Below are 27,185 nucleotides of genomic sequence, written 5' to 3'. Positions count from 1 at the left end.
TTCCTAATATTTTAAAAAATATTTTTCTGTCACCCCCCCCACCTCTTCTCCTTTTGGTACTCCAATTGTACATATAAAAGCTCACCTGAAGTTGTTCCGGAGGTCACTGATACTCCTCATCTTTTTTAGATTCTTTTTGGAAAGGTTCTATTGCTATATCTTCAAGTTCTCTTTTCTTCTGCACTGTCTAACTTTCCATTAATCCCATCCAGTGTAATTTTCATTTTCATCTCGAGAAGTTTGACATGGGTGTTTTTTATATTTTCCAAACCTCTACTTAACTTTTTGAATATATGGAATACAGTTTTAATAACTTTTAATATCCTTGTTTTCAAATTCTAACATCTGTGTCATTCTGAGTTGGTTTCAATTGACTGACTATTCTCATTATGGAGAATAATGCTAATGTTTTTCTGCTTCTGTGCATGCCTCGTAATCTTTGACTAAATGCCAGGCATCTTGAATTTTACCTTGTTGGGTGCTGGATATTTTCATATTCCTATATTCTTGAGACTTGTGCTAGTTATTTAGAAACAGTTTGACCCTTTCAGTAGTGCTTTTATGACTTGTTTGTCATGTCCAGAGCAATGCAGTACCAAGGCAAGAGCTTCCTGAGTATTCTCTCCAATGCCTCCTGGATTATGAGTTTATAAAGCCTGGCTGCTGGGAAGAGTCACTGTTCCTGTTCCTGCCTGAGTACCAGAAATTGCTCCCTTTAATCCTGTCTGACAATTCTCTTCTGGCCTCAGGCTGTTTCCTCACACATGTGTTGGTCAGTGCAGCACTGTATCCTTGAGGAGAAAGTCCTGCAGATCTCTTGCAGTCTTCCCTTTGTGTAGTTCTCTCCTCTCTGGTACTCTGCCCTGCAGACTCTCTCCACCTTGATCTAGCTGGACTGTCAAGTCCATCTCCTTAACTCAAGGAGGTCAAAAGTTTCTGCCTGTATTCCCATTTCCCCAGCAGTTAGCTGGGGAAATTTTCACATTCAACTCATTTGTTTCTCATCTCTGAGGGATCACTGTCTTTTGTTGCCTGATGTCCAGTGTTTTGAAAAACACTGTTTTATATATGTTGTTTGGTTTTATTTTCTTTTGGCTGTTTCAGGTCAGAGGATTAGGGGAAATCTGGTCCCTGTTGCTCTATCTTGGCCATTTTGCTCTTATTCTAGATGGGAGAGTAAATCTGATCGCTGTTGGTCCATCTTGGCTGGAAACAGATGTCTAATTTTTAATTGTTGTTTAATGTTATCTTGTATGGACATATTATAATTTATTTATCCATTCTCTTGCTGATAGACTTTTGGATTATTTCCAATTTTAAGTTATTATAAATAAACTTCTATGAACATTTTTAATGTGTATTTTTTGGTGAGGCATGCACTCATCACTCTTGGGTTAATATTAATACTTAGGAGTAGAATAGCCAGGTTGTTAAAAAAAAAAGCTTTAAGATATGCTGCCAAACAGTTTTAAGATATGCTGCCAAAGGGGTTTACTATTTAACCTCCCACCAGCAGTATATGAAAGTTCCTGTTGCTCCACATCTTCATCAGCACTTGGTACTGTCAGTGTTGTTCATTTTAGCCATTCTGGTGGTGTCTCATTTTAACTTGTATTTCCCTAGGGACTAATGATTTACTTAATGATTTTGATTGAGCATCTTTTCACATGCTTACTGACCATTAGAATACCCTCTTACATGAAGTGTCTTTCCAAGTCTTTTGCCCATTTTAAAATTGAATTGCTTAACTTTTTCTTAATGATTAGTAGTTTCTTCATACAATCTGAGTATGAATCTTTTGTCAAATATATAATTGTGAATATCTTCACCCTGTCTATGGCTTATCTTTTCACTCTTTATGGTGTATTTCGATAAACAAAAGTCCTCAATTCCAATGAAGTCCAGTTCTTTTATGGTTAGTTCTTTTGGTGTGTTGTTTAAGAAATCCTTGCCTACCTCAAATCATTAGGATATTTTCATATATTTTCTTCTGGAAACATTACTGTTTTCTCCCTTCTTGAATACAGGAGCAATAATATGAGCAATTTTATGGGCTTCCCTGGTGGCGCAGTGGTTGAGAGTCCGCCTGCCAATGCAGGGGACGCGGGTTCGTGCCCCGGTCCGGGAGGATCCCGCATGCTGCGGAGCGGCTGGGCCCGTGAGCCATGGCCACTGAGCCTGCGTGTCCGGAGCCTGTGCTCCGCAATGGGAGAGGCCACAGCAGTGAGAGGCCCGCGTACCGCAAAAAAAAAAATAAATAATAATAATATGAGCAATTTTATGTTACCTAAAACTTCTTTTTGTCCTTCTATAGGCTTTCTGTTCAATATCCAGTTGTAGGACATTGTCAAGAGGCAACTTGAAGTCAATAGCTGCACACAGTAATAGTAGGCTCTAAACCCATTACAAGGTCCCGTGCTATTCACACTGTGGCTTGCTAATCAGTTAGAAAAACAAATATTTTACTTCAGCCTTTCTTCATTCTGTAGTGTGTCTGGGTTTTTTTAGTTTGTTTGCTTGTTTTAAAGTTTCTATAAATAACAGATTGAAGAGCACTTCTCTTTGGCTGGTAGCCCTAGGAGTGAGTTTTTATTTCCTTCTTCATTGTTTTTCATTGTTTTCTAAATTCTCTGTAATAAACATGCATACTTTTAATTAAAAAGTAAACTTTAAAAAAAAAACAAGTTAAGCAGTTGTGATTAAAGTATATGTATGTTTTTCCATATGTAGGAATAAAATACGATGTTTCACGATTCTTTCCTAAATAGATTATGTTGACCATACACATTATGACTTATAAAGCAACTTGCTCAGTGAATGTCTGTGGAGCAGACAGAACACTTTCATTAAGTTAAAAGCTTTCTGAAATCTGCATATTTTCCCGTACTAATAACACATGGTTTTTATTAAATCCTTGGTCAAGTTTTTTTTTGCTCTTGGTCTTACCTTATCAGCAAATGAAGCCACAGGGAGTTTTTAAAATGAAATCATTTGCCACGTGTCATTAAATAACTACCAAGAACAGAGGTTGAGCAATCCTTTCTGATGCCATCCATGTTGCAGAAGTGAGAGAAAGACTTCTGGATAGAAATCTCTCAAACGAGCTACTTATACTCTGCACCCGAGTCCCCTTTTCCTGCACTATTATGGGACAGTTTTTACAGAGATGTATCCAGTCACCCAAGCAGCATTTAGAAATGCATAGTTTACTTGACAGCATTCACAAATTATGTCTTTTCCTCAGAATAACTTACACTGTAGAAATGCTTCCATATGCTACATTTGGACACACTATAATAAATGAGAAAGAAAAAGAGATGTCTTTTAGAGGGTAGTTTTCATACGCATACTAAACTACAGTATGCACAAATCAGTAATGCTGTCCCTTAAGAATTTACCATAAATGGTTTTCTAATTCTTGCTGCTGCTCTCTACTACAGATTGAGAGTGGATCTTGCCACAAAACAGTCAGGAGGAATTCAATTATGATTTATCTAAGTAATGAAAACAATTGGATAGCAATCATAATTCTTATGTTTTAATGAAAAAATATACTCTTTTTTTCTCAAATCCTTTGTGTTCCTTAAAGTCCCAACTTCAAAACACATATACAGTAATTACAGTTAACCTCTCTCTACCCGACTTTAGAGCAGTGGCTAGCAAATGGCGGGCCATGGGGCAAATCCAGTTTTTTGTAAATAAAGTTTCATTGGAACACAGCCATGTACATTTATTTACATGTTATCTATTGCTGCTTTTGTGCTACAAAAGCAGAGCTGACTAGTTGTGACAGAGACTTTGTAGCCCAGAGAGCCTAAAATAGTCACAACTGGCCATTTATAGAAAAACATTTCCAACCCCTGTTTTAATAAGTATCTCCTTATTTCTTATGTTGCAGAAATAAATGGATGTTACTACTGCCAGTACTGCTTGTGCTCCAGGATTTTGGGGATATAGCCAGGCAGGATGACAGTCACAGCTCCACAGAGCTCCAATAAAACGTCAAGAAGAAATTCACCACCCAAGAAAGCACCGAGTCTTTTCTTCTCTGGGGTGAATGACAATGACAATGATCCTGGCAGCTAAAATGTATATAATTATATTGAAGAACTGTCCTAAAATGCATGTTTTCCAAGTAAAGGAATCTATACGTTATTGTGAAAAAATAATTTTTTAAATCTAACTTTCTACTGCAAAGTTTTTCATATTTTGACAAGGAGGAACCATACACCAAGATGTGAAACTTTTTGCTCAATTTTTAAATTCAACATTCTAAAGTAATTCATAAATCATTTTTAAAAATTTCTCAGAACAAATACTTTCTTTAAGAAATATGGAGGTTTACCAAGCACATTATGGTACAGCTTGGTAAAGAGAATAAACATCATTAAAAAAAAAAAAAAAAGAAAAAGAAAGAAATATGGAGGCAATACCTTTTTGTGAACCTTTTGTTCAGGCTATATTTATATCATTCAGGCTAACTTGAAAAATTAAGAGAAACAGCAAAGTAAGTTGACCATTTATAAAACATTTTCAGGTATGACGGTCTATTTGAATAACAGCAAAAAAAAAAGAACACTGGTAGATTGATTCAACTATTAGGATTAACAACCCTGATTAACTCTGAACACTAATAAATAATACAACATAATAATGAAAATAGACAGTTGTCTTAGTCTGATCCAGCTGCTATAACAAAAATACTATACACTGTGTGGTTTATGGAAAACTTAAATTTATTTTCCACAGTTTTGGAGTCTGGGATGTCCAAGATTAAGGGGCCTGTGGATTTGGTGTCTGGGGAGAACCTGTTTCCTGGTTCACCGACAGCAATGTTCTCCCTGTGTCCTCACATAGCAGAGGAGGTTAGAGATCCCTCTGGGACCCTTTTTATAAGGGCATTTATCCCCTCATGACCTAATCACCTCCCAAAGGCTCCACCTCCAAATATCATCACACTGGGGATTAAGTTTCAACAAATGAATTTGCGGGGACACATTTGGTCTATAGCATTCCATCCCTGGGCCCCCATAATTCACACCCTTCTTGCAAGCAAAATACATTCATTCCATCCCAATAACCCTGAAAGTCTTAACTGGTTCCAGCATCATTATTAAACTCTAGGCCCAGAGTCTCATCTAAATGTCATCTAAATCAGATATAGGTGAGACTCAAGGTATGATTCATCCTGAAGCAAACTGCTCTCCAGCTGTGAATATGTTTTTTTTTTTTTTTTTCTTTTGGCGGTATGCGGGCCTCTCACTGTTGTGGCCTCCCCCGTTGCGGAGCACAGGCTCCGGACGCGCAGGCCCAGCGGCCATGGCTCACGGGCCCTTCCGCTCCGCGGCATATGGGATCCCCCCAGACCGGGGCACGAACCCGCATCCCCTGCATCGGCAGGCGGACTCTCAACCACTGCGCCACCAGGGAGGCCCTCCAGCTGTGAATATGTTAACATCAAACATGTTATGTGCTTCCAAACTACAATGGTAAGACAGGCACAGGAGAGACATTCCCATTCCAAATGGGAGAAAGAGGCAAGAAGAAAGTCCAAATTGGGGAAATTCCATAAAGGCTTAAGAATAATCCTCTTTGGCTCCATGCTCTGCCTTCCAGGCCCACTGGGCCCATGGTCCTACCTGCACAGGTTGGGGCCTCAAAGCTCCAGGCTGCCCTGCCCCCACTCTGGTTCTCCAAGGTTGGGGTCCTGGGACCTGGGCTCAAGCCTTGTCCTTTGAAATCTGGGTGGAGCCAGTCATGCCCCCAAGGCTCTGCTGGGCACAGCCCACACCCTTCCCTGGGCCACTGGAGCAGCTCCTGACGCAGCTGAGGAGCTCAGAGTGAGTGTGGGGAGTGGAAACCGCCAAGAGAGGTGATGCGGAGATGAGCCAGATCTGGAAGGCACCACAGCCCCCTTTGCATTCTTCCACTGTCCTGGACAATAGCTCCTGGCGTCTGTCAAGATAACTGACTAATCGCCTTATCAAACGGTCTCTCGACCACACCCGTAGTATCCTTTTCTGGACAGACTTTCTCATTCTTTTCAATACGGATCCACTGAAGATTTTCCAAAATCTTTAAGTTCTGTGTTCTGCTTCCTTTCCAGTTAACAGTTCCATCTTTAAGTCATTTTTCTCTTCTCACTTTTTACTATGAGCAGTCAAGAGAAACCAGGCCACTCCTTCAACACTTTGCTTAGAAATTGCTTTGGCTAAATATCTAATTTCATCGCTTGCAAGTTCTACCTGCCACAAAACACCAGAACAGGAACAAGCCAAGTTCTTTGCCACTTTATAACAAGCACAGCCTTTCCTCCCGTTTCCAATAACATGTTCCTCATTTCCATCTAAGACCCCATCAGAATGGCCTTTAACCTCCATATTTCTACCAATATTTTATTCGGGATTACTTAGGTATTCCCTAGGAAGATTGAGCTCCCCTCTTTTCTTTCCCAGCTCTCACCCGAATCGCCTTTAAAAGTCCATTCATGGCAACATAGGCTTTTTCTAGCATGCACTTCAAAACTCCTCCAGCCTCTACCCATTACCCAGTTCCGATGCCACTTCCACGTTTTAGGTATTTGTTATAGCAGCACCACCACTTCTCAGTGCCGATTTTTGTCTTAGTCCGTTTGAGCTGCTAAAACAGAATATCATAGACTGAGTGGCTTATAAAACAACAGAAATTGATTTCTCACAGTTCTGAAGGCTAGACGTCCAAGGTCAGAGTGCCAGCACAGTGCCGACCTCTGGGGTGCAGAATTCTCCTCGTATCCTCACATGGTGGGGCAGCAAGCTCTCCCATAACGCTTACAAGGGCACTAATCCTATTCATGAGGACCCCACTCCATCACCTAATCACCTCCCAAAGGTCCCACCTCCAAATACCATCACATAGGGGTTTAGGTTTCAACACACCAACCTGGAGGGCAGGGAGGACACAAACATTCAGTCTATCATAGTTGTCCTCTCTGACTCTTGAAATCATGAATGGGGATGATGTAGTAGAGTAAAAGGGTTGTAAATTGCCAAGTGGCTCCAACAAAATGATGTTTACATCTTGGCCAGGTTTTCCATTCATTCAGTCAGTCTTTCAACAAGCATTTTATTGAGCACCTACAACAGGCCATGCTGTATTCCAGGAGGTGGAAATTGGGGAGTGAACAAGACAGGTAAGATGCCACCTTCATGGAGCTGACACCCTAAAGGGGGACACAACACAATATAGGTTCACATCTGGCCCAGAAAGACCAAGTCAGAACATAATCCACAGACCTAAGATAAATTAGACTAATCAGACAAGAACATCAAGAACTTCTCCCAAGGGCTTCCCTGGTGGCGCAATGGTTGAGAGTCCGCCTGCCGACGCAGGGGACACGGGTTCGTGCCCCAGTCCAGGAAGATCTCACATGCCGTGGAGCGGCTGGGCCTGTGAGCCATGGCTGCTGAGCCTGTGCGTCTGGATCCTGTGCTCCGCAACGGGAGAGGCCACGACACTGAGAGGCCCGCGTACCGCAAAAAAAAAAAAAAAGAACTTCTCCCAAGAAGGTGCATATCTAGGCAAACCTGTACACATACTCTTTTCTTGCCCCCCTTCTCTCTTGGACTTCACCTATGAAAAGCCCCTCTAGGAAAGGTTCCAACCAACTCAGTCACAGTTAGATACAAATGACTGACCTATCAGTCCTCTCAGAAGTATCTGCATTTCATTACTTGTAGACATAAGGAGTTCCTAGATAGGAGAAAGGGATTTTAGGGACCCTCCCAAAGTCATATCATGCATCTGTTTCTCAGGAAATATTAATCACACAACTGCTCTGTTGCAGGACAGCATTGGGCTTGTTTAGGCAACAGTGAATAATTCCTTTACTATGAAACACACAGAGCCTGAAGGGAAGCATGCTTGCTACTGTCCGTTTGTCCCTCCAGATGCTCTGTCCACCCTTCTCCACCCAGCCCTGTTGCCCAGGAGGCTGGCCTTTGAGCACTGCATTAAGGGATTTTTCTGTCTTCTGTCCTTTGGTTGGATTCAGGTTTAGGGAGTCACCAGCAGGAGATGGAGGGGAGGAGGAAAAAGAGGGCCGGGTCCTTATTTCCCTGCTCCCTCCCTGCCTGGCCGCTGGCTGCAGTGTCCTTCTAACCGAAGATCATGGATGGCTCCCTCCGAGGGGTGCTCTTACATGGCTACAGCCTCAGCTTTAGCTGCAGCTCTCTCTCTAACCATCCACACGCATCCCCCTGAAGGTGCCCCTAGCAGGGGTAAAGGCTCCGTGCTGGTGCTCCTCCACCCCTAGGGGAGGTAGAGTCTGCTCACTCATCTCTCCTTAACCACCCCACTCTAATGGACACAGGACACAAAGCCAGCACTGCTTTCGGATCAGAGACTGACTCTGGGCACCAGCTTCATTTTGAAGATCAGAAACTTCGGAAGGATAGGAAGACTGGTGAACATCCTATAAATGGTGCTTCCTCTGAGAATCAGCAGTGACTCAACCTCCAAATAGAACAAAGCTCAAGGTGGTGATGACTGGTTCAACCCCAGGCCCTTGGGCAGAGAAGGAAAGCCTCTGAAGGGCCATGGCTTACCTTTCTGTGTTCATTGGAGGGCTGTGGGCAGACAAGCTGGAATCCAAGCAGCAGGAGGGAACCCAGGACACTGAGAAAGAAAAACAGCAACAGGCAGGGCTGTGAGTATGTTCCAGGCAGCAGCATCCAGCAGAAGGCGCATCCCCATCTCATCACTGGAAGGGAGAGCACACACAGTCCAACCCAGGCCCTGGATGTGACCCAGTGAAGATGCAAAGGGCCCCACAGGAGAGGAGAGAGCTGCGGGCAGGGCTGTGGCATGAGGCAGACCTGGGATCAAACCTGGGATCAAACCCCACTTTACTGCTTACCAGCAAGGTTTCCAAGTCAGGACTTTAACCTCTTTGAGCCTCAGTCTCCTCCCTTGTAAGATGGGGACACCACAGAAGCTGGCTGGAGGTCTGGGGAGGCCTGTATAAGATAACACACCGTGCCTGGCACAGAGTAAGCGCTCGTGCATGCTTGGTCCTCGTGGAGGTGGTAAGGTCAGGCCAGAAGGGGGGCTGCTTCTCCCAGGGAAGTTCCTCTCCCACATTCCAGGCTTTCCTCGGAACCATTCCTCTGCCCATCCTTGGGCTTTTAGTGTCCCATATGTTCTCCATGGGTGAGATTAGCTGTGTTAAGCCCCACTGTCACCAGCCCTGATTAGGGCTTGTCATCAAAGAAAGAGAAGGTGTAGAAATAGGAGCCAGCTGGCCCCAAGACAGCAGGGTGTGCTGGGAGAGCGTGAAGCTTTGGATTCAAACACATCGAGGCCAGAATCCCAGCTCCGCCATTCCCATCTGGGTGAGCCTGGGTGAGCCAATGTCTCTGAGCTTCAGTGTTTTCATCTTCTGTAAGGATCACTGAAGATAACAGAGCTGGACACGCCCGGCACAGCTAGTTAGTCAGAGGAGAAACAAGTACTGCCAATTAATGAAATGCCTGAAGTTTCCTGATGTCACATCATCAACAGCACTGTTTGAAGCATCCCAGGAAAAAGGCCACTGGTCCTACTTAGTTGTCTTTTGAATTCTTTTTTTAAGGGTTTAGCCCTGAGGGCAGTTAGGTAACCCAGTGCTTCTCAACCTTCTTGAGGCCTCTAACATAACTGAGAGATGTGAAACATGCCCTTGTCCAAGGAAAACTCACTGTGTAGAGGCGGGCATGAGGACTACCTGTCTGAATCTGGGGGGTAAGGTCTGTGGAGCTAGAAAAGCTCCCACCATCTCTGAGAACCCTAAATTCCACCCTAACCCTCACTGTGCCTGAAAATGAGACCGGTCTAGCAGACCACACAGAATGGATGTGGCCGGACTGGTTAGAGGCCGTGTGGTGGGACAAGAAGCATGGGGAAGGGATATGTACCAAGGTGTTCCACGCATCCTTTTTGTTGCTGTCTTAGAGTTGCACTGAGGTCCCAAAGCTAAGAACCAATGGATGACATACACACACGTTCCAAAGAGAAGGGCTGCACCGTGTACTCAGGACCAGAAACGGAGGTGCCTCCCTCTGCCCCCACCCATCCTGCCCCGCAGCCCCTCACCCTAAACCTTCAGGCTGAGCAAGGAGTGGGGTGTGGGCTGGAGAATGAGAGAAGTTTGCTAGGGATGCAGGAATGCTGAGCACAGCCCCTCCACCCCCCTTAGGGGAGGAAAAGTTGGAGCTCCTCCCAGCCAAACAAGGAGGGCTACCATTCGAGAGCTTGATCTGGACCCCCTGGGTTTGGGGTATAAGGAGCGGTGCTTGATTTTCCCCTGAAACGTAGTTAAAGGCCAAAACCTGGCTGGAGTGTCTAGGAGGGCGGAGCGGTGCGAGAGGGCTGGGGTGGGAGCAGCCTACGTACCTGGAGCTTACAGGGGCAAGAAAAGCTGGGGTTCTCCCGTGGAAAGCAGGACTTAGGTCCTCTGGCAAGGACCTCATCAAAGCAGATTGCTCACCAAAAGACAGGTGATGTGTGGTGCGTACCCATGGGGCCCGGGAGCTGGGGGAGGCGGGATAAAGAGGCAGCCAGTACTTGCACAGCCTGAACCAGGGGATGCACAGCAGGAGATCCCAGTGAGGGGGAGGTTCTCCAAAGGACCAACCAAAGGGCCCTGAGAGGAGAATCCACAACATAGACATCAGACAGCAACACCAGGTGACAGCGGGCACCGATGCTATTGAGATCCTCTTTGCCCAGCTATCTGTCCCCTCCCCTGCTCTGTCCTGGAGGAACTAATGAGGACCAGAGGGAGGGGGGCACAGAGGGGAACTAGGAGTGTGAAGAAACAGCCAAGCCCTCTCTTCCCACTACAGGGGTCTGAGGCCAGACCAGGCCCAGGATGGGGGGAAGAAAGAAGCTTTAAATTGGATGAGAGACTGAAAATTTTATATCTGACTAGACTTTCTTTTAATGTAGCATATCGGTACATGAAATCCTTCCAAGTAAGGAATCTATTCAGAAAAATATAAAATCAGTGGTGAAAAGAATCAAAGAGTTGATTTATAACTTGCTGAGGCTCTAGGCCAGTGCTGTCCAAGAGAACTTTCTACAACAATGGAAATGTTCTCTCTCTGTACTGTCCAATGCACAGGCACATGGACCTGTGCTGCTCAGCACCCAGGGGGCTAAGGGTGCACGCCTGGATGGTGAAGTTGCTGATGCCTTAGATTCACCCAAAAAGTACTCAAGGAAAACAAAAACTAAAGCTACTGAAGGAAAACTAAAACTTCTAGAAGGATGGGCATTCAACCATTAAAGCTACCCCCTCCCTCACATACACACATCTTTTGGGGCCTTTTGATACTTGAAAGAGAGACTGCTCATTAAGCCTGCAATGGACCAGAAAACTGCCTAAGCTGTCTTCCAGGCACGGGGCAGGGGTATCTAAAGGAGTGGGTGTGGACACAGTGATGGGAAAAGAACAGTTATTTTTCTAGTTGTTTCCTTACTGGATACAACCTTATGCTTCTTGGTTACATGACCTTGGGCAAAGCACCTCTGCACCTCAGTTTCTTCATCTGTAACATGGGAATAATAGAACCTGCCCTGCCTACCTCAAATGAGTTCACGTGCAAGAAAGCACCTTATGAGGCCGTGCCTACAAATCTGAATCATTTGTAACACATTCTGGCACTGTTTACTCATTTAAAAAGAAAACCAGATTGGTGTGGTTTTGTTAAGAAAACAAACAGCAGCTCCAGAAATGCGTTACACCTCAGCCCCTCAAAGTTCTTGGCACACACCTAAGCCACATATTTGTAATGCAATCACGAGCCATTTTGCATAACCACTCATCCCAGGCTACACTTCCATAACAGTCGGGGGACTTGGAGTGAGAGAGGGAGTGAAAGATGGGAGAAGGGAAAATTCTAGGTTTCCTGTTGTCTTGGAGGGACTGCATTCCAGGGTTGCCTGGTCAACTCTACTCCCAGATATGGTTACAGCTCCTTCCCTCACCACGTCAGGTGTCTGCCCAAAGGTGTCTCTTCTCCATAAGGCTTCCCTGACCCTACATAAAACAGGACTCCCTCTCCCAGCCCAGCCTATCTCTCTTTCTCCATAGCACTTTCCATTTCACATAGTATGTCTTTATTCACTTAAATTTCTTCCTCTGCCCACTAGGATATAAGGTCCATGAGATCAGGGAGTCTGTTTTGTTACTACTTTATCTCCCAGCACCTCGGAAAGTGTCTGCTATATAGGAAGAGCTTAATTCACTGAATTAATGAATGAGGCTTCATCCTCTTATGACCTGTGAAATTTCAAGATAAGTAGAAATAGTGTGGATTAATGGATTTCAAAATGTCCAAAGTAACTTTGGGAGCTTTGCAAAGCTCTTTTATGAGGGATTTATAAAAATCAGTGTGCTTTTGAGTCTCTACGTGACTTTCCAAAAATTCACTCTCATAGGATTTACACAAGGTCTGGCAGCAGAATGTCGGTTGGTGCTTTTGCTGCAAAAATACTATGCAAGTTATGTTTAGATGTTCAGATGCTTCTTCTCTTCATCAAGCTGGGCCCCAGTGAGGCTAAAATGCATAGGGATACCCAATAAAATTCTTGCTGGAATAAAACCTTAGTTAGTAAATGGGCTCTGCTCTGAATGGAATAGAATAAATTCCCCCAGAGGGGAAATTATTCTTTGGGCTGCGATCACAGCAGCCAGAGCAATATATAACCCCAGGGGCCAGATGAAACTTGGCCAAGGGCTGTAAGGTTCCCACCCCTACTCTGTAGACTCCGTTTTAGGACACCTCAGCCTGCTCGCACATACCTGTCTAATTGCTAGTCCATAGCTGTGCCCACACCTCTTTAAAACACTGACAATCTGGCCCAAAGTCTTGTTCTTCCTGACCCAATTTGAAATTAATGTTTGGGGAATGGGAGAGCATGTGTGTGTCTGTGTGTGTGTGACTCGTGTGTTATTCCACTTTGATAGTTTGCTTTGGCAAACTGCTCCCAGCTTGCAACGTTTTGACAGATTGAAGGCTACCAGGGCCTTTGGCAAACAAATCACACTCTCCCCTCCAAGCGGTGCCGGAAGCCACATTTCTAGCGAGACTTTCCGATTCACCTTGCACGAGAAGCAGCCCAACATTTCACACCAATCAGAACAAAAACAACAACAAAAGTTATGCCGTTTACCCATCCCTGTTCTAGATTTTAAACACTCCAACATTTCATTTCCTGTAGAAAATAACGCCCGCTGAAATTTGGTACAAGATTGACATCACGGAACTGGGACTCTGCCCTTGTGTATTCGCCTGGGCCAACCCCTTCCCACCCACCTCCCCCAATCATCCTTGACTCCAGTGAGGGTGGATCATGTCACAGCCTCTGTGTACCTCGGATTATCTCAATGAACTCAATGCCACTTGAGCATATCAAGTCACAAAACAAGCAAAAGAGCAAAAAGAAAAAAAACCTTACTTTTTTCCTTTTCAGTTAATACAACCCGAGAGATATTTGGGGAGCAACCTGATCATGAATAAAATTATACTGACCTTCACAAAAGACAGCCAAAATCTTAGCATCGAAGTGAAATCTCCACCTGCATTCTGAGGATCAAAAATTTTTGCTACGTGTGCATTTTACTGTGTTCAACTCAACCCTCTGCCTTCCTCTGACCGCAGTTAAAGAGTTAAAAGGCAGCAAGAGAAGGAGATGGGTTACAAATGACATTAGCCAGAAGACTACGTCGTTACCACTGATCTCAACGCTTACAAATATTATTTCATTTAATTGTCAAAACCATCCTATCAGACACTTTGATTATACCCATTTTTCAGGTGAGGAATTTGAGGCACAGAAAGGCACAGAAAGGCTAAGAGTCTTATTGAAGGGCACACACACCTGATGAGTGACAAAGCCTGATTTCAATGCCAGAAGTCAGATTCTTGGCCTGGACCCTTAACCACTGTGCTCTGGGGCCTCCTAGGACACAACACACCTTGAAACCAAGCATTTGCCATTTTATTACATCACTTTTCTTCCGCAGTCTGTATAAGGCTGTGGCTTCACACGTCTGTTTCACTTTCTGTCACTGCTTACAAAAAATAATCAGAAAATAAGTGGATACAGTAAAACTTCATGCATCCACTCTCACTAGACAACAGTCTAAATTTTAAAATACTTGAAGCTTACCATTGAAATCCCAAACTTAAAAAAAAATACATTCTGTTTCTTTGCCCTGCTTTCTCATACAGAGTATGCTGCGCTTAAGCAACCTTGTTTAGATGGCTCAGAGTCCCCAGAGTGAGTATTAATCAATTTGTGCGTGTAAGGTGGCGGCCTTGGAGCAAAGCAGCCTGAGAGCACCGTGGAAGCCTGGGGCTTTCTGAATCCAGTTGGCCCTTGGCCGTCTCCTCTCTACCGTCAGGCAGGTTTCGCTTACCTTCCTACAGATGAGCCTGCACCTCTTAACTCGGCTTCCTTCGGGTCCACCTTGGCCTCAGAAACCGTTAGACAACCAAGCTGCAGCCAAACCAAGATCAAACAGGCTCAGGGAAAAGGCCTGCCTGGCTTTCGTGGAGTAAATGTTTCCATTTTAGAGCATGGACTTACGGACACCTATTCTAATTGCATATTGGTTTTTATTGCTTATTTCCAGGTTCTCAATTCTCACAGCCATTTGCATTTTCTGGACTGGGGTCTCTGGAAAAGTGAGGTGTTCTGTCACAGCACAGCTTTTTTTTTTTTTTTTTTAATTTATTTTTGGCTGTGTTGGGTCTTCGTTTCTGTGCAAGGGCTTTCTCTAGTTGCGGCAAGCGGGGGCCACTCTTCATCGTGGTGCGCGGGCCTTTCACTATCACGGCCTCTCTTGTTGCGGGGCACAGGCTCCAGATGCACAGGCTCAGTAGTTGTGGCACATGGGCTTAGTTGCTCCGCAGCATGTGGGATCTTCCCAGACCAGGGCTCGAACCCATGTCCCCTACAATGGCAGGCAGATTCTCAACCACTGCACCATCAGGGAAGCCCCACAGCACAGCTTTTTAAGACACAAGACCCTTTGATAAATTCCCCTGCTCCATGGTAGGCTTCTTGAGGAAACAGTTCTGATACATCTTTGCAGCAAGCAGAATGACCAGCGCCGTCTTGGTCCAAACTCAGGGCTAATCAATAGCAAGTGAATAAAAGAATGGAAGGAGAGAATGAAGTGAGGGGAGAAAGAAAAATGAGAGAGAGGAAATGCCGGTCACCAAGAAATACAAAGTGCTGCTGTGACCGACACTTTCATCAGGAAAGTGTTTTCTAAGTACATCCCAGAATTCTCTGTTGGAAAAACAGAACTTGGGGAAGGAAAAAGACAATCCTAAAAGGTGGGTTTCTACAAGTTGGAGACATTGATTCTGATCCCGGGGTGGGAGGGGTGTCAATGTTAACCTGAGTCATATAAATTCACTTGAGTATACAAGGAACAGGTAGTTGGCAGCTCAATGATCACACCTTGACTCCACTGAATGCTTTTTGGTACAGAAGGTTCTAGCAAATCCCACAGTCAAGTTCTGAGTGATGAGGATGAGAGCCAGGTGCAGGACTGTGCCAGGCATAAAGAAAAATCAATACTGTCTGAAAGCCTGCCATCATTTTATAGGGGTGGGTTTGCCAGGGCAGTCCTCCAAAAAACTGTTTTATTTCCTGCTAGCCTCTATGCCTACCATTCAGATGGCTCCTACCGGGCTTCCCACAAAAGATTCCAGCAGGTTCTTCCTTGGTACACTTGTACTCTTCTGCATCCACCAGATGAGTTGTGTTTATATGGAGTTTAACCATGGTCCCAAAATTGACGATGCCAGGGCTTTGTAATTACATAAAATATTCAAATAGTACACAGGCCCATGAAGCAGAATGCAAAAAGAAATAGTTGGTAGTTGTTTCTACACAAATGAAGCTGAATGCTTTGGAAAGACTCAATAAAGGCAAGTTGCCAAAAAAACCCAAAAAAAACTGGCAAATTAGGTGTGGATGAGACAACTGTAAATGATTAGGGGCAAAAATAATAAAAATCCAGAATCATTCTATACTCAGATTGCTTTGCAAATGTCTTTAGATTCCCATTCCACTTTAAAGAAACCCAGATGGAAACCTCAGATAATGCTTACGGGTGTGGTTTGTGCAAGAAAGACAATCAGGGGTTCACGCTCAAAGAAAAGTCCTTGGCCCCCATATCAAAAACTTGGTGAGTGAATGTACATGTGTTTTAAGTTAAAAATAAACTGTTAAAGGTTTGTGTCTGTATCATTTGTATGATCTTCTGCTTTAACCTACTTTTATAGTTAACTGAAGATCCTAATCAGGAAAGAAGAATCTCCTCCTTTTTTTCTCTCACATGAAGGATAATTATTAACTTATTCATTCAATATTCAACAAATATTTATTAAGCATCAACTGGATAGTGGTTTAGATGTGGGCTACACCAACTCAGCCCTGCCTTATTGACACCTGAAGTTCAATACTTAGGATCCCAGCCTGGCCTCTTCTCTTCCCTCTCCTCCTCTTGCCCCTCCCCATCCCACTCCTGCCCCTCCCACTCCCACTCCTGCCCCTCCTCCTCTTGCCCCTCCCACTCCCACTCCTGCCCTTCCTCCTCTTGCCCCTCCCACTCCCACTCCTGCCCCTCCTCCTCTTGCCCCTCCCACTCCCACTCCTACCCCTCCTCTTTCCTGTTTTCTTCCTGGCCACATTTCTCCTTCTCCTTCATCCCATTTCTTGATCCCTGGCATAGGGACTCTAATTGATCCCATGACCCTTCCCAATTATCACATATTTCTCTACTCTGAGGGGAGTCTCAGTTTTCATTCCTCAGCTATCACTACTTTGGGCATTCTCTTTCTCACACTTACAAGTAAACTTTCTCAACCCCCTTCCTTCTTGTTGTTTGTATTCAGGATCTTTTTCAGTTCCCCCAAAACAGCCGCCTTTCTCTTTCTCATTTCCTCAATCCCTTCTGGTTGTATTTCTCAGCAAAGTAGCTGACAGGCATTACAGTAATATTACTGTGTGTATCAAGGAAAAGAAAAGCCTTACTTTTCAGAAGACTAAAACCAGACACTTGACCTAGGGCCACCAACCTGTAAAATGATCCAGAACTCTCCTTCGTAAGAGCCATAAAAATCACCATCTAACCCCATAATCCCTCTAATTACATCTGCATTTCTTCAAAAACTACTATTCAAAATAAGAATCCCCCCCCAATCAACTTTAACCACTTGTTTGGCATTTTCAATAGTTTTGTTTTCCTCTGTGTTTTCATCTCAAAGATAACTTGTATCAACTATACAAAAGCACTCCATGAGGTAAAGAAAGAGCCCCTGACCAAGCAGACTGGCTCTAAAGAGACTTTGTTGGCTGGCCATGGTAGGTGGCCATCTTCACTTATTACACTGCTTCTAGGGAGAAAACTGAGTTTCCTTCCACTCAAGCACTGAAAAAACACACACAGATGTAACTGTGCATACAAAAAAAAAAGGTGAATAATTTGGAGCAAGTCTTTAAGAAATATATACACTTCTGTATTACTTAGTGCCTTTTCCTCTCTAACTTGTAACAGGTGACAAAACTTAATCTAACCTTGACCAATCCTTTGGTCCAAATGGATTTCACCTGCTCTGAGTTTTGCACGGCATCCAAGTCTTGTCCAAGGTTCAATGGCAACTCGCTAACCAGTTCCACCTAGAGTTAAAATCTTAGTGTCTCTTCTGCTACTGGGTTTAACCGTGGTTCTTTTGATTACTACAGATTCTGAGCAGGGCAGAGACACTTGCTATGTTAATACTCAGGGCTTCTCCATCTCTTTCAATGACGGGGAGGCTGGCTTTCTGTTTCCCTGTGGCTTGGCAAGAACTGGGGAGGGATTTTTAAACGAAATCTCTGCATATCAGAATTGTGAATCCCCTTAAATGCTTTTTCCTCTCAGGGATTTTCTTGGCAGCTAACTCCCAATTTTTCTCTGGTGTTTTCTCTATAGGTAGAGAAATCCTCCAGCTTTTCCTGTTGATCTTTATGTATTTGGTTGCCTTGATAAGTATTAAAAAGCCCTTAATATTTGTGTTTCTCTGTGTGCTTCTCATCTACCGATTTTATCAAAGACCTCTCACTCTTAAAGTAACCATAGCTCTTTCCCCCAGAACATTTTAAAAAGCATTTAAACAAAAGATACTCTAGTTTTTACGTGGCCCTAGAAACAGAATGCAAAATGGTTTATGAGTACCTGGCTTATGAAGAAGGAGACTTGATGGAAATCTTCAGCTGAGCTCTCCCAAAGACTCTCCCATCCTCATAACTCACGTTTTCTTTCCCCAGTCCTTACAGTAGGACTGTTGGAGAAACGTCCTGCTGAGTAGCTCTGTTCAAACAATCCCTTCAGCAAGACCATAATCCTGGAGGCCTGTCAAGACTTCCAGAGTTCTGCCCGGAGGGTACCAAGGCCACATCTAGCTTTCAACGACTCCCACCCTGCTAATTTCTAATATGTGGGCAATTTCTCTGAAATAATGCACAGCTTGGAGGTGAGCCCGCCAAGCCTCCCTTGAAGGGAGATGGCCTCCGTATCACAGATCATTACAGAGATTAACTGCAGGGGCATCAATTAAAATTCCAAACATTAAGAAAAAAAAACTTTGCAAAAGGGACTTCTCTCAAATGAAGCCCTTCTTGTACAGCCTGGGTGGCCACAATTTTGAGGGTCTTCAGTACTCGTAGGGGCCTTTCTGATGGCAGCTAGATTTACACTTGCTTACCACATGGGGAAACTTAGGTTTTATCTGCTGCTCTTTTCAATCCAGTTCAATATATGATTGTGACCTCCACTTCTGTGTCTCCCATTGGGTCCTGGTGTTCAAATACGCTGTGGTCCTAAAGTGACCCAGTGGTCCAACTGCATTTCTCATTCCCCTGTGGTTTTACAGCAGTATGTTGGAGCTTCCACAAACTGGATACATATTTTATGTCTTGAAATATCTTTTAAACTATGTTTTAAACTATGGCTAAAAAAAATGCACCCATGCTAATTTAGATTAGATACCAAAGACTAACCCTGAAGAGACTTGGGCTGCTCTGTTCATGGCTGGATTCTGCAGAAGCCTCAGGATGGAGCTTTTCCTGCCTTCTCTGACTCTTTTTGACACACTTGTTTATGTCATTGATGAAGAAGCTTATAGCTCTGCATGGGTCTTTGGACTGCAGGCCTGCACACGTCAATTCATGTAAAATTATACAGGCAGTTACAGACTAAGCTCACCCACACACACACTACACTCAGTGAAATGCTAGGCATGGGTCTAAGAGCATCTGCCTGGCAAATGCTCTAGCCCTGGTTGGGCCATCACATGTGGCACCGTCATAATAACATATTACAGACCATTTTACTTTTCAGTGTAAGTTCTGGGCATTTGGGACTAACATATAGTTAAGGGGGGAAAAACAACTACAAGATATCCTTAGTGACTCAACTTTGAAACAAAAAGTTCTTCCTTTCCCTTTCTAGATTCTGAATCAATTTCTTTAAAGAGTATCCTGAGATTGCAAAATGAGCTGCATTGAAGAACTGTTACCAATTGCCATTACTTACCTGTATGGATCAAGATTTTCTTAATACTATGCAGCTAAAACCAGTCGCAAAATAAACTAGATGCTGAGACTAATGTACAAGCCATCATCCATAAATCTGATTTCAAATTTTGATGTTTATCCAAACAGACTCATTAATCTCATAGTGTGTAAATATTACAAACTCAAACATCTAAAATAAATTTCTCTTAATAAAATGCTGCCGTTGGCTATTTATATGTTGAGATTTTTACATAGGATTTTGATTGAAGAATTTTTAAAGGGGTCTATCATCTTAAGGAAAGTTTGAAAACAGCCTCGATTCTAGAGCACCAAGCCCTTTCCCTGACTCTGCACTGAGGGAAATGAGCACCAGGAGTTAAGCACTGATTTTCTGATTTGCATATAGAGACGATACTACTTGTTCTACTTACTTTGCATGGTTGATATCTGTATCAAATATAACATACAGGTGTGTCATAGAGGTTTTGAACAGAAGGGACAAGAGAGGTCACCTTCTAAATACACTGGATCAATTAAGTCACAGTCTGTGGGGATACAGCCAGAGGACAATATTTTCTAAAGTTTTTCAGGTGATTCTATTGTGCAACCATGATAAATACACACCAATCCAGTGACATCTTTACTTAAAAAAAAAAAAAAAATCTGGGCTTCCCTGGTGGCACAGTGATTGAGAGTCCGCCTGCCGATGCAGGGGACACGGGTTCGTGCCCCAGTCCGGGAGGATCCCACATGCCGCGGAGCGGCTGGGCCCGTGAGCCATGGCCACTGAGCCTGCGCGTCCGGAGCCTGTGCTCCGCAACGGGAGAGGCCACAACAGTGAGAGGCCCGCGTACCGCAAAACAAAAACAAACAAACAAACAAACAAACAAAAATCTGAGTCCTAGATGTTTCCTAGCAAATAGCAGAGCACAGCATCGAACTTAAGTCACTCGAATCTCAGTCCAAATACCTGTCACCACAGCACACAGTTCCCCAGGCCTCAGCAGCCTTTGTGAATAAAAAACTTACTACACATATGTACACAGCATATAAAAAATATCTGTGAGATGCAGGCCCTCAAGGCTAGTTATTATAAGAAATATATAGTAAAATTCAAATATCAAATTTCTTATTTCCCTGTTCTCTTTTTAAAAGGTTCTCCACTTACCTGAGAGACTCCAGGAAACCGGAAACCATGATGCTGGGTATCCCAGGAAAAGCAAGGGCTCCTCAGAGATGTTGCCAATTTTCTGCAGATGGGGGTGGCACTCAACTCCTACAGAAGAATAACAATGCTATTTTTAGCATGGTTTGCTTAGGAAGATTCTAGAGCCTAAGATTCTGCAGCTTAAGTTGACCAATTAAACCGGAAGTGAGCAAATGGAAGACATTAGGACAAAAATACCATTGCCCAGTTATGCCCAATTATGGTTACCAGATTGCCCAAATGAAAGCAGATTATGTATGAACATGAGGTAACAAATTTACAGGACATTCAGCACAGTGACTGACCCATAGAAAATGTTTAATAAACTCCCATCAGTATGACTACCTCAGATTCTAAGCTAAGAGCAGAGTTGGCATTAGGCAAATGCGCGTTGGAAATCTTGCACCATCCATTAAAGGCTACTTGACCACAGGAAAGTCATTTCACCTCTATGTCTTGGTTTCTCCAACTGTACAGTAGGGGTAAAAATACAGCCTAACAATAAAAAGAAATGATGTCTGGATACATGCTACAAGACAGACGAACCATGAAAACATTACACAAGTGAAAGAAGCCAGATACAAAAGGCCACTTATTATATGATTCCATTTACAGGAAATGTCCAGAATAGGCAAATCCATAGAGACAAAAAAATACATTAGTGGTTACCAAGGTCTGGAGGGTGGGGAGGGGCTAATTCGAGGGTCTGAGGTTTCCTCCTGGGGTGACAAAAATGTTCTAAAATTAGATTGTGATGATGATTGCACAACCCTGTGAATACACTAAAGAAAGTTTAATTGTACATATTAAATTGGCGAAGTGTATGGTATGTGAATTACATCTCAATAAAACTGTTCAAAAAATATGGCCTAAAGAACTGTGGCAGATTATGAAGATTAAATGAATGGACACATGTCATATGCTTAGCTCAGTGCCTGGAACAGAGGACACTCAATTAAAAGTAGCTCTGCAGAATTCCCTGGTGGTCCGTGGTTAGAACTACGCGCTTTCACTGCAGTGGCCCGGGTTCAATCCCTGGCTTGAACCCCAGAGTTTTCCAAAATCATTGGTTTCCAAATTCTTCTCAGGACTGCAAATTTCCTTCTCACTAGAAATGGGAGATGGGGGATAAATTACAAGGACTTACGAAAAGACAGTCAGGAGAATCAGAAAATTCCATTTGCAGGGGGAAATAAGATTTTTCAAGTTACCACCAGCCCTTTCTGGGGGTTATTAAGAAAATCAAGCCTCTTGAATATAATCACCCCTAATTAGCCATCAGCAACTCATGAAATTACTCATGGTATTGAAGACCCTTAAATTCTTGGGTCTCAGCCAAAAGTTACACTGAGATCCACCAGGAAGAAGGCCAACAAGTGCAAATTGGAACAGTTAAAACTCCTCTGAATCCGAGGCACGGCCTTCTTGCTCTTGGCTGGGAAGCGGATATGCACAAAGACGGGATTTAACTTGGGAGTCAGATGAGATCTTTGCCAAGCTCCTGATAATGATCAACTAATCAGTAATTATTTACTCATGTGGGGTGCTCAGGTCCTCTCCAAGGTGCTATGGAATTCAAGAGATGAGGCAATGCAGAGTCTTGCTTTACAACCTAGCTTACATGGATAAGATTTAGGGACATGGAATTGTGTGGGGAAAGGTTGGTGTTATCCAGAACAACACAGGGTAAATAGTGTTATACAGAGACCTTGAGCATAAATCAAGCTAGTTCAAGAGAAGGAGAATCACTAGAGAGGGCTGGTCAGGTATCAGCAAGGAAGATGGGTCTGAAAATCAGCCCTTAGCCTATGTGGGTTACAAAAGAACAATCCAAAGTGTTTGGTAAGAGTGTACATATTGTAATCTGAAAGACCTGGATCTAAGACTAATACCTCCATTTATTAAGCAGGTGACCTTAGGCAATTAACCCTTTTGGCTTTCAGTTTCCTCATCTGTAAAATGGGGATACTGTCTATAACTACCTCATAGGGTTGTTGTGCATATCAGATATTTATTGAGACTCCAGGACCTAGGTGCTAGATACACACACACACACACACACACACACACACACACACACATGCCAGGCATGGTCCCTGCCTTCAAGGAAATTACAATCTACAATCTAGATGCTAGAGGGCTACACATGTTAAAGAAACTGAAACATAAATAAGTATAAAAATAAATTGTGGTAAGACCCATGGAAGCCAAGAAGAAAGTGCAAGGTGCCTCAGAAAGTATACTGGGCAGTAGTCAGAGAAGGTCCCTCTGAGGAAGACCTTTATGCTGGGCCTTGAGGGGTGAGCAGGAGTCAGGCAGGTGAAGAGGGAGGGGGGCATCCCAGGGAGGGGGAATCGCACATGTAAAGGCACGTGAGGAACTGGGAGGAAGAAGGAAGGAAGTAGTGTGGTGGGAACGTAGCAATCAAAGGAAACCCCAGGAAGAGCTGACCCCCTACTGAGAGGTAAAATCCCCAGAATGTGGAAAATGAATGGGTGAGGGGGGCAAGGGAAAGAGGTCTCAAAGGGGACCCCCTCCACCCCCTCCAGATTTCTGGTGGACTGAGGTGGCAAAAGGAGGTGCTAACTGAGCTTTTTTAGTTTTGTCAGGAAAGGAAGGGCAACGCTGAGGGAAGAGGGTGTGCTATAAAGCAGTGGTTTCCAAATCTGACAAGATGTCAACCAGAAAAACATCTTAAATTATCAGAACAGTTTGAAAATAGATTTACAACCGCTGCTGATAAACATGAACCTCGTTCTGTGTATTTTGCCTTCAGATATTTATTGATGATAGAATGAAGCCATCACAATTAGCATGTTGCTTTAAAATATGGTTCCTTCCATCTTTATGTCACCCTTTTACAATTTATATTTTGAGTGTATGTTTTATGTGGTCACATCATACATTGATAGGTTAAAAAAATAACCAAACATAGATTAGCATTGTATGCTCAAACATTTTTTACTGATGGGGTGTGCAATCAAAAAAATTTGTGGAGGCCATTACTCTTGAATATTTTTTTGACCAACTTCTTGTCAGATTTGACTGGTCACTTTTATCTTATGAAATGGTTGATGAGCATGTCCTGGAAGAGCTGGTAGCAGCTCTGCCATTTCCTGATATCCACTTGGGTCTCTATGATTGTAATAGGGAAGAACAAATCTGACTCCATGTTGGATCTGTTTCTTTAACTTTTGTATTCTATTGCTTTTTCTACAAATTAATCACCCAAGGGATGTTGCCTAGAGCTTAAAGTATACATAACGGCCCATTCTCCAGGAACCCTGCCTCCCATGCCTGAGTGTTAAGTTAAAATACCTTTGTTTAGCTCACAGGAAACTTCCTGACCAGGCTATCTGTGAATGGCTGCAGGAAGAAAGAAATTAACACGTCCCATCTGGACTCTGGCCGGAACCAGGAAATATTGCTAACAACTTATCACCTTTTTTACTTTACCTCCTCACCTCCCCTTCTTTATTCTGTAAAAGGAACTAGCATCCAAACCTGGGTAAGATGGTTCTTTGGGACACGAGTCCACCATCTTCTCGTCTGCTGGCTTTCGGAATAAAGTCGCTATTCCTTGCCCCAACAGCTCATCTCTCGATTGATTGGCCTGTCCTGCAGTGAACAGTACGAGCTTGGACTTGCTAACATGATTACTATGTGCTAAATCAGCTCTGCTTTTCAAACTGTGGGTCACAACTCATTAGTCTGTCATGAGATCAACTGCGTGAGTCATGACCTGCACTTTTTATAATGAAATAGAAAAGAACAAAAAAAGAAAATGCCAGCATTTATCACACACAGTAAGGCTAAGTAAGTATGTCTCACTGTGGCTACTGGTCAGAAAAGTTTAAAAGCCCTGGTTCTGGAGGATCAGAAGGCAGTGCAGGATTCTCATCGTGATGAAGGAGTAAAACTGTGAAGATGTGGCGAAGACACGTTATCCAAGCCCTGGCAAGCACCAGGAGAATTTTGACGAGATGGGGAAGAAAGAGCCCTTGTAGGTTCTGGAGAAGGGAGGGGCCTGATGAAAGTGAGGTTTCCCGAAAATCCATTTGGCAACAGCGCCGGGGATTGAGTAAACATGCTATCTGTGGAGCGAGTCACCTTTGGGGGGTTGCTCCTGTTGATTTATAACCTTTCTTGACAGTGAACAAAAAAATCGAACGATCTAGTTTCTGTCAAAACATATGTTCCCTGGCCAATGGAGGCCCCACCGGCTCTCCTTTCCACAAAGACCCTGCAGGAAGGCTGGACAAGTCACCTGATTTGGTTCAGGCCAAAGTCACAGTCCCCACACACCTGGGGAACAGGAAGGATGTGACAGGAGGCACGAAGGCTTGGGATGGAGGGGACGGAAAGAGGGGCCACAACAGATGTAACCCAGGGCAGGAGCTGGCTTCCCTGACCCCAAAAGAGGCCACCGTGCCCTGGACATTGGCGCTGTTGTGCTGCCCCTTTCCCACAGGCCACCTCTGAGTATCCTTCCTGCCCCTTCTCCTCTTGGCCCGGCCAGAACCCCTGGAAGACGCCCCCTGATTTCAGTGCACCCTAAAGAGAAGGGTCTGATCAGCCTCTCAGGTCTGGGTTCAGAAAGACCACCTCGCGGCCACATCCCAACCACAGACCCCAGATCCCCCTCCTGCCCTCCCCACCGTCACGCACAGGCTTCTCCCCCAGAAATATCGTCTCTCAGGACCCCAGCCCACTGTGTGCAGCGTCCCCACCTGACTGGTCCAGTTGTCTGTGGACCAAAGTACCAGGATGTCAGCTCCCAACATCAGTGCGTCCAACCTACCTTTGTCTTCCATTAACAGGAAAGTGGAAGAAAAGTCAAGAAAGTCAGGAATCAACTTTTACTACACTACACACCTGATATGCGATGTAAGCATGTTATTTAATTCTCATAGCAAAACTTAGGCCACACGACGGGTGGAGGGTAGGGCTTGGACTTGAATACAGACCACCAACCACAGGGCTTCTCCTCTTTTCACTTTATTAGACTCACTACCTCCCACCTGGTAGAGAATCATAGCTAGACACTCAACAAATGAATGAATGGATGGATGGATGCTACCCCAAGGGGACTGGGTGTACCTCACCTCTTTGCTGGGAGATGAAACATTTCAGGACATGACTTGACTGTGCCATGAACATCACCTACAGCAAAGTGAGCCAAGATGAGCAATTTAATAACCTATTATTTCAGATAAGAATAATAATAATGTAGCTGGGGACTCGAGCAAACATCTACTGAGTGTTTACCATGTGTCAGATGGTTTTCTAAGTGCTTTATATTAACTCATTTTATTCTCACAACAACCCCATGAAGGAGATACCATTGAGAAATGGAGGTACAGAGAAGTTAAATAACTTTTCCAAAGTCACCCAGCTAGTAGGTGGGAAAGTCACAATGCAAACCCAGGCAGCCTGAGCCCAGAGTTTATGCACTTAACCATCATTTGATACTGCCTTCTACCCACACACGAACAGGGCTGGCTTAAAGGATCAAAACAGAGTCTGTGTCTGCTGCTGGTCCACATCTTTTCCCAGGTGTCACCTCGAGTACTAGTTTAGAGATAAAGGAACACTCTAGGTCTCAATGGATACGTTGAATGGATTCCTCAAGTCGCAACACATCAGAGTGGTCCCATGTCTCTTATAGGGCTGGGACCAGTGATCCTGAAGTCCTTGAACATTTGTATGTGGGGCAATCAGGTTACCAGCTAATGAGCTTTCAATACCTATTGAGTTAGGAAGCTTCATGCCAGATACTACATATGACAAGGGGGGGACCCCTGCCCTTGAGAAGCTTACACTCTTACTGAGGCAGACGAATAAATACAAAAATACATAAATGAATATTTCTTTCACAACGATAGACTGAGTGCCCAATGGCTGGTACAGGCAAAAGGAATGCCAACAGTCCAAGGAAGTAAATAGCACAGTGGACTTTTTTTTTTTTTTTTTTTTGCGGTATGTGGGCCTCTCACTGCTGTGGCCTGTCCCGTTGTGGAGCACAGGCTCCGGACGCGCAGGCTCAGTGGCCATGGCTCACGGGCCCAGCCGCTCTGCGGCATGTGGGATCTTCCCGGACTGGGGCACGAACCCACGTCCCCTGCATTGGCAGGCGGACTCTCAACCACTGTGCCACCAGGGAAGCCCAGCACAGTGGACTTTTATTATTAGCAGTTACTTTATTCTTTTGAGAAAGAAATATCCTTTCTCAAAAGAGTCACCGTTAACAATACAGTGGGCAAATTTGCCAGACAACAATGGGAGGTACAGGACAGGGTCTAGAAGCTTAAAAGAGAAGGGATTATCATCTCTTTTAACAGATACCAGGCATGCTCTCTTATGTTCTGTTTACGCTTGT

At 44.0% G+C, this 27,185-nt stretch overlaps 1 protein-coding gene across 1 annotated transcript in view; it reads right to left on the bottom strand.

The window, feature by feature from the left end:
* THSD4 (thrombospondin type 1 domain containing 4) overlaps positions 1-27,185 on the bottom strand; it is a 584,514-nt gene that overhangs the window by 535,710 nt on the left and 21,619 nt on the right. Inside the window, exons 2-3 of the mRNA XM_082618510.1 lie at positions 20,768-20,875; positions 8,586-8,655 (exon numbers count right to left, since the gene is read on the bottom strand). Of these exons, the coding sequence (XP_082474636.1) occupies positions 8,586-8,655; positions 20,768-20,796 (99 nt within the window). The 5' untranslated portion in view covers positions 20,797-20,875. The remainder of the gene's footprint in view (positions 1-8,585; positions 8,656-20,767; positions 20,876-27,185) is intronic.

Source organism: Mesoplodon mirus (genome assembly GCF_964341445.2).
Source record: "Mesoplodon mirus genome assembly, chromosome: 4".
NCBI classification, from domain to species: Eukaryota; Metazoa; Chordata; class Mammalia; order Artiodactyla; family Ziphiidae; genus Mesoplodon; species Mesoplodon mirus.
This window is presented reverse-complemented; position numbering and strand designations above follow the sequence as displayed.